This window comes from Archocentrus centrarchus, chromosome 1 (assembly GCF_007364275.1).
Source record: "Archocentrus centrarchus isolate MPI-CPG fArcCen1 chromosome 1, fArcCen1, whole genome shotgun sequence".
NCBI classification, from domain to species: domain Eukaryota; kingdom Metazoa; phylum Chordata; class Actinopteri; order Cichliformes; family Cichlidae; genus Archocentrus; species Archocentrus centrarchus.
In genome coordinates, this window is record NC_044346.1 from 29,924,501 (window position 1) to 29,932,230 (window position 7,730).

Below are 7,730 nucleotides of genomic sequence, written 5' to 3' on the forward strand. Positions count from 1 at the left end.
AGAAAAAGGAAATACAAAGTCTATCTGGTAAATGCATTTCTTCACTGAAAATGTACACAGGCACTTCACTTGACCGTAAACAGAAGTATTAACTGGATCAAAGGGTAGTTCACACAGATTTTCATCCTTGAATGCAAGGTAAGTTTGATTAAGATACATGCATAAAGAAACAGACATAAACCAAACACAGTAATAGCACCATTTAGTGTAAAACCTTAATGATGAAGATAGGTGTTGCTTCCAACTGCTGAAGCTCACTCATCCACAAATGTCCAGGAAAAATTAGATAAATCAAATTTTTGAGATTAATGCTGATTTATTCCTGATAAATCTAAACCGAACCAGAGTGTTCTGGGCTTCTCTTCAGTGGATTCACAGGGGTCTCTGGAGACACAAGGAGATACACTATTTGTACAGCTCTCTGTATTTTTGTATGTCATAGGTTTAGATGTGTGTTTTCTACATGTACCGCCAGCTGTTCTGTCAGATTTTATACCTGGCAAAGGATTTATGTAAATCCTAGAGTTATCATCATGGTCATTCTGGTCCTCCATGGATAAATGTCCGGAATTTTCTGGAAGTCTAGAGAAAGAGATGTTTTCATAGATATGAAGGGGTATGCTACATTTGGATGCTGGTTCAGATGTTGGTGGATTCAGTCGTTGTTGGTGAGTATGGACAGAGGAACTCTCTGGTAACTTTTGCATACGCTCTACCCCTTTGCCAGTGTCATTATACCCAAAGGTGACCTGTTGAAATAAACAAACAAATCTTTTATATTATACTGAGTGAAGTTAAATATTTTGTGTAAAAATATGGATCATTTTTATTGATAAAATATAAATTAGCATTGCTTATTAGGTTTTTTACTGGAATATGATTTAGACAAACATGTCATAACACCTTTATAAGTCCAGAGCATTCAAAAGCAAAGTTAGTACACAGTACACAGTAGAGTACTGTGGAAAAGTATTTGCCCCATCCTGATTTCTTAGTTGGGGTTTTTTTTGCATGTTTGTTACACTTATATTTTTCAGATATTCAAACAAATTTTAATATTAGATAAATATATTTTTGTTTATTAAGGGAAAACCACCAGTTAACTGTGGTCACAGCCATTATTAACAAATGGTGTAAACTTGGAACAGGGCTCAATCTTACCAGGAGTGGCTGGCCTACCAAAATTACTCCAAGAGTGAATCAACTACTCATCCGGGAGGTGAAAAAAGTACCCAAAACAAAATCTAAAGAACTGCAAGCCTCACTTGCCTCAGCAAAGGTCAATGTTCAAGATTCAGCAATAAGATAGAGACTGTGAATGGCCCACCGCTATATTGTGCTACAAATAATTTGGTTACTGTGTATACAGCACCAGTCAAAAGTTTGGACACACTTAGTGTTTCTAGAAATGAGAGCTGCTCCATCGTCTCCTAACAAGACCAGGTTTTCCCCAGAAACTTTGCCACATCGTTTTGTTAGACACCACTCAGCTACAGCCAGCAATTCAAGGAGAACATGGAGCTAAAAACGTCGCTCCTGGTCCAATTGGGGAGGGGCCCAGAGAAAACTACAGAGTCCAACATTGTTTTTGCAGTTACACACCAATTCAATATGAACTCTTTTGTCACCTGCTCTGGCCCCTGGAAGACATTCGACTATGGTTGCTGGTGTCACTAGCTTCACATTTCTCAAAACAGTCACCAATAACCAGAGTTTGTTCCTCAGTGTGTTGCCGAATGGGGAAAACGATTAGCGATGTGAATTCGTTGGTGGTGTACCAGGGGCTTCTGTTTAGGACTACACTTCCTCCTCACAGTCTCACAACTGGCTTTCCCAGCTGCTCAGGATTTGCTGGGGGACAGATGACGGCAGCTAAGCTAACTTGGTCCGTATTGACTACAGGGGCCTGGTTCGTTACTGGATTTTCCAGGGTGTGGAGCAGAGTCTCCCACTCAATCAGCCTTGCCTCCAAAGCTAAAAACAGGCTACATTTGTTAAAAGTATCCTTTTTGCTAAAGGAGGCCAAGGAATAATAAATATCTGACACACATAGCAGGAAAGTACAAGAGGGACAGGAGAAGAAGCCATGCTGTTAGCCATGCAAAACGCTACGCCATGCTAGTGAATTCCTAAAAACACACTAAGTGAATAATGTGAATAGAATTTACAGGTGATTCAGCAGAGCGTGTGCTTTGTATAAAGCATGTGAATATGTCATTATCTAGGTTGATCGAACTACACATACTAGGCTATCAGATACAGAAAAACACCACTTTGCTCCGGAACAGAAACAGGACGTGATACAATAACGTGAGAGCTGACACCAACAATTCTGCTCTCTACCAGAAAATCATGAAGGAGAATGTCCGGCCGTCAGTTTGTGTCCTGAAGCTCAAGTGCATGTGAGTTATGCAGTAGGATAATTATATGCAATACCAGCAAGTCCACCAGTGAATGGCTGAAAAAACAAAATGAAGGTTTTGGAGTGGCCTAGTCAGTGCTTCGGCATGACCCTAAACAGGCCATTCATGCTCAAAAAGTCCCCAGTGTGGCTGAATTAAAACTATGCTGCAAAGAAGACTGGGCCAAAACACCGATTGCCACTTATCACAAACACTTGTTTGCAGTTCTTCCTGCTAAGGGTGGCACAACTAGTTATTAGGTTTAGGGGGGCATTACTTTTTCACATAGGGCCAGATAAGTTTCAATACCTTCTTCCCTTTAATTAAAAGAAATTAAAAACTGCATTCTGTATTTATTTTGTATTTTTGTTTTATTTGATTATCTTTGTTCTATATTAAAATGTTCATGACAATCTGAAACACTTAAGTTTGACAAATATGTAAAAAAAAACTAAGAAATCAAAAAGGGGGTAAATACTTTTTCACAGCACTGTAATTCCATAAAAATAAACCCATTTCATAAAAATCCATCCATTCATCTTCTGCCATTACCTGGGTGAGTGTTAAAGTAGCAGTCTAAGCAGGAGAACACAGAGGTGTTCCAGATCCAACTGAGAGGAATAAGCTTACCAGTGTGCTCTGGATTTCATTCCCAGTTAGCCACTTAGAAAACACCTCACCTAAGAAGCTTCTATTCAGAAGGAGCTCTGTGCTCTTAAATCTGTGTCTGCAAAACACCTACAAAACACATGTAGGAGGACTGGTTGGGGAAACTACCATGTATAGAGCAGGTTTCAGTGTTTCACAACCAGAACAAAAAAACTAAATATTTCTTCTTATTCCAAGGCTCTATTTGTAGCCTGATTCTGATTTCCAGTTCCACAGCATAGACCTTTCCAGGGAAGATAAAAAGTTATACCCTCTAGTTCCCCATCTTAAAAAGGCGACCACAACCTCCAGTTTCTTGACCTGGTGGTGCTGTACTTCCAAATTTCATAAGTACCTAAATATCAATGAGGTTCTACTATAAATTAAAGTGAAATGTGACTAGCTAATCAACGTGCTTTCCATTCAGTCAGATCAGTTTAGCACAAAGAAAAGCAGAATCTTAAAATTTTCCATTACAGTCAATGTGCTTTAGATGCTTTCAGGTACTTTTATCTGTGGACAAAGCCAGTCTAGCTTTTCCTCCCTGTTCTTAGTTTCTTCAGTGAGCTTAGTTAACCATCGCCTGGCTTTAAATTACATTTAACAGGAAGACACAGCAGTAGAATTTATCTCTTCATCTAGTGGTGTCACTCAGTGTGTGCTTCTGAAACAAAAGTGACTTATAGTAGCATCTGATAGTGTGCCAGAGCATCTCTTATGGTGACCCAGATCACCAGAGCTCAATACAATATTACTTTTAACTCCCAACTGTAAAGTAAACGAGCATTTTAACTAAAATGTCAAACCATTCTTTTAGTGCAACACTGATATAACACTGTGGTTTTAACACATCCTCATTCAAAAAGTCCACAATTTAAAAAACAGAGAAACGACTTTTGGAAAACCCCTCTTCACATGTTTTCGTTTGAAACACGGAAAAGACCCCTGATCATTTTCTACTTTCTTTGATTTGTTGTTTCTAAACAGTCACCAATCTCTAGGAATACAGTTGTTCTGTGAAGGGACCTCCCGACAGTGTGATCTCCAATTTTCCATCTCATACCTCTTGTTCATGTGCACTACCGAGATCTGTGCTGTTGACGTGAACTTGTAGTTGTGGTTTTGGGGTTTTTCTGTACTTCCTGAAGCATACTGTCAGCATTAAGAGAAAGATTATAGCAACGCCTCCGATTGTAGCAGACACCACAGCGCCTGATGAAAACAAGATTATTAACACTTCTTATTCATGCACAATCTGTAAACCATAACATCAAGTTGAAACTCACCTGTGTGGATTTTAGGTTCTCCATCAGTGACAACTGAGGCTGTAAAGCAGAATTGAATATTACCTTATGTAAACGTATTCATGATTTGTAAGGACCATATTTTGTTTTTATACCTGTTGAAAAATTTGTAGGCTCAGGTTCAACGTTGTCTGATCCAGTTGTTAACTGTGTTGTGTTGGTATTCTCATATGTCCATATGGTAGAAACATCAGGCATGACAGTTGTCTTAGTTTCAACAGCTGTATAAGGAAGAGTGGTGAAAGATGTTCTCGGAATTATGGTACAATTATTTTAATCAAACAGTATCAATAAAACCAACAATGTGAAATATATTCCATAAATAAGTCTTTCATTCAAAATCCCGTCATAAGTATCACTGTTTTAAAATACCTTGATATAAAAAATAAAAGTACTTTTTCTGCAAAACAAGTTTTGTCTGTGTCCAAACTTTTTGCTGGTACTGTATGAGTGACATTACTAGAATACTGATGCGCCGAGGAATGGTTTAACTGGTTTGTATGAATACAGTTTAGTAATTTTGCCTGATGAAGAGATGAATAAGAAAGAGAAAAAAATGTTAAAATACACAGACATGATTTTTTTTAAATATATTTTTATTTTTAAATGTTGTAAAATTTATGCTTTCTCATCACTGAGCTTCAAAAAATATATAATAAAACCATATGAGAAGTAAAAAAGGGGGAAATAAGCCTTGTGAATCTTCTGCCAACAAACTCCAGTCAAACCACAAGGGACAAAATACTGGGAACCACCAAGTTGTAAACATTTAAAATGTATTTCACCATCTCTGCTTTTATTTAAAGTAACTCGTGCTGTAGTAAATAACTGTATGAAACGTGGAGTACTCTTATTCATTTTTAGAAGTAAGAATCCAGATACAGTACCTCATTCAAATTAGGTGTATTCCTCAATTTTTACTTAAAAGAAATAATATAATAACATACCTGTCTTTACTGTAAGCTGTATCTCGGTATATGTGTCAAAACCAGGCCTGTCCACTGCACACCAGTAATTCTGTGAGTCTGACAGCTGGAGATGACTGAAGGTCACAGTGAAGGATCCATCCCCAGAGTCCACCAGAGTTATCCTCCCTGACTCCGCTCTCCCGCCAGATTTCACAGTAACCAGCCTGTCTTCCCTGCTTGTACATGGATCTTTGCAAAGGTATTTATCATATGCCCATGCAAGTTTGTGTGGGCACTGGAAGGAGACATTTCTCCCCTGGAATCCTTCTACCTTGATTAGCTTGAGTCCATCTGTCAACGTAGCTGCTAAAATTAACAAGATACACCGCACCATGATGTTAAATACATATTTAAATACATTAATATGCTAATTTTGGGAAGTCACTTACCATAAAAAAGACAGAAGACACAGATCGTCTTCATTTTGGCTGATAAAGTGCCAGCTATGTAGTTCTTATGCTTCCAGCTATTTACAACTGGTCAAACTCTATCAGTTTGCTCCACCACTCTACGAGGTTGTACAAATGAAACAGTTGTCATTATAAGTCACGATGACGCTAAGACGGGTCGAAAATATAATATTTAATATTTAGTCACTGTCACTTGTCTATAAACAGTTGCCCAAGACTACAAAGGTGCAGAGGAGAGCGCACAGAGGCGCTTGGTGAGGATAGACGCGCTTCCGTAAATGTCTCAGAGATGCGTTTCTCTCGCGTGAAGTAGTCTGACTTTTGAAGGTTTTGAGGCGAGCAAAGGAAGGAGTTGGTACAAAGAGTGACACCTACACAGCCTCTAAGCAGATGACGGTTTAAGGTAACTGTTACACCGAGTTACTCTGTGGCAGCGGCGTAGTGGCGTTTAATGGCGTAAAAAATTAAGTTTGCTGGTTTCAGTATAAAGGCTCATTTATACTATGTACCATTAGATTTGTGGACAGCAAATCGGTGAATTACTTTGATGACGAATGAACTAAAAAAAAAAAACAGGAGATTTTTGGCCAAGTTCTGAAACTCCTCTCTCTAAATCCTGGGCTACGGTGTTTTCCCCTTCTCCTGTCAAAACTTTTCTCATTTCAATGAAAGGCCTTAAATTTTAGCTTAATCCATACCAAACAATTATTGTTGTTATTATTATTATTATTATTATTATTATTATTATTATTATTATTATTATTATTATTATTATTATTATTATTATTATTATTATGTATTTTATCCCGTGTTTTATCGCGTGGGTTTATTATAGATTTTGATTGTTTTACACTTTTTTTTTATATTGCATATTTTAGTCTGTGCTTTTATTTTGAAATTGTTTTACTTCCCATCTACGTCTCTCCAATTAAAAACATGAATTACGCGTGCTCAGTCCATCTGGTTATAAAAGGAGTCTGACACGGGGACGCTACAGCATAGAAAGGAGACAACAGAGCCACTGGAACTGTGGGTCCAGGAGCCCATGCGCCTGATCCAGCAGTAACAGGTGATTAACAGTGAGATACAAAAGAAATACTGATTATGCTCCCTCTATGTTGCTATCTTTATTTTAATTACTTAAATGGTATTTATTTTAAGGCTGTTTTGACCATTGACACTGTTATTGGACTTCCAATTTAGCTTTATACAATTTTATTTATTTTACTGCCCTGAACTTGTCTTATTGACGTTTATTTTACTTTTAAAATGATTCATCTTTTAGTTTTTAGGGTTTAGGACTCTTAAATGGCTCATCTGGTGCCTGAGGCCTCCTTGCCTTTCCACCCCTTATTCTTGCTGTTCTCCACCTGTTTATATATGTTTCCCCCACTTATGTAATATAGTATAAATTATAGAATAAACTTTTTCTTTTTGTCAAGGAGACTCTGTAGGTGTCAGGCAATGACGTGGGAAGTGAAACCGTGATGACTTAAGTGTATGCATGCATTTAGTTTCGGTTGCATGAAATGATTATCATTTTTTGGTGACTTAAACTGAACCAAAGCAGGAACTGAAATTCAGATGCACCACAAATCTGCAACAGCACGCTGAATTCACTTTACTTTATACTGCTTATCTCTGCATCTACCAATATGTTGATGAACAACTCAAATTAGACAGATGTAGATGTAGATATGCAAAAAAAAAAAAGGCAAAAACTGGCAGATTTCACAGAATGTGGTTTAGGATTAATATATTTAAAATGTGCATAAATGTTTCAAAAGTAATTAGGCAAATAGATCTACACAAACTGCTCATACTTATTGAAAAGTGGTGAACATGGTGGACATTTAGCTGATAACCCCATCTTTTAAAATCTTCATTTTCAATCATTTTTTGTGTTTTAACATTACCCAAGCAAGATATGTTAGAACTACCCTTCTGTGAATATACATCAGTGTGATATGTTCTAAAAAAAAATGCTTTACAGTAATG

General features: G+C 37.3%; 1 protein-coding gene across 1 annotated transcript; it reads right to left on the reverse strand.

Moving 5' to 3' along the window:
- Positions 1–6,063, reverse strand: LOC115789237 (CMRF35-like molecule 8). The gene is made up of 7 exons (XM_030742557.1): positions 5,712–6,063; positions 5,302–5,628; positions 4,450–4,575; positions 4,337–4,375; positions 4,114–4,262; positions 497–749; positions 1–384 (listed from the first exon to the last, which is right to left on the reverse strand). Exons 1-7 carry the CDS (start codon positions 5,743–5,745, stop codon positions 332–334), a joined length of 981 nt encoding a protein of 326 aa, XP_030598417.1. The 5' UTR covers positions 5,746–6,063; the 3' UTR covers positions 1–331.
- Between the last annotated feature and the right edge of the window lie 1,667 nt (positions 6,064–7,730).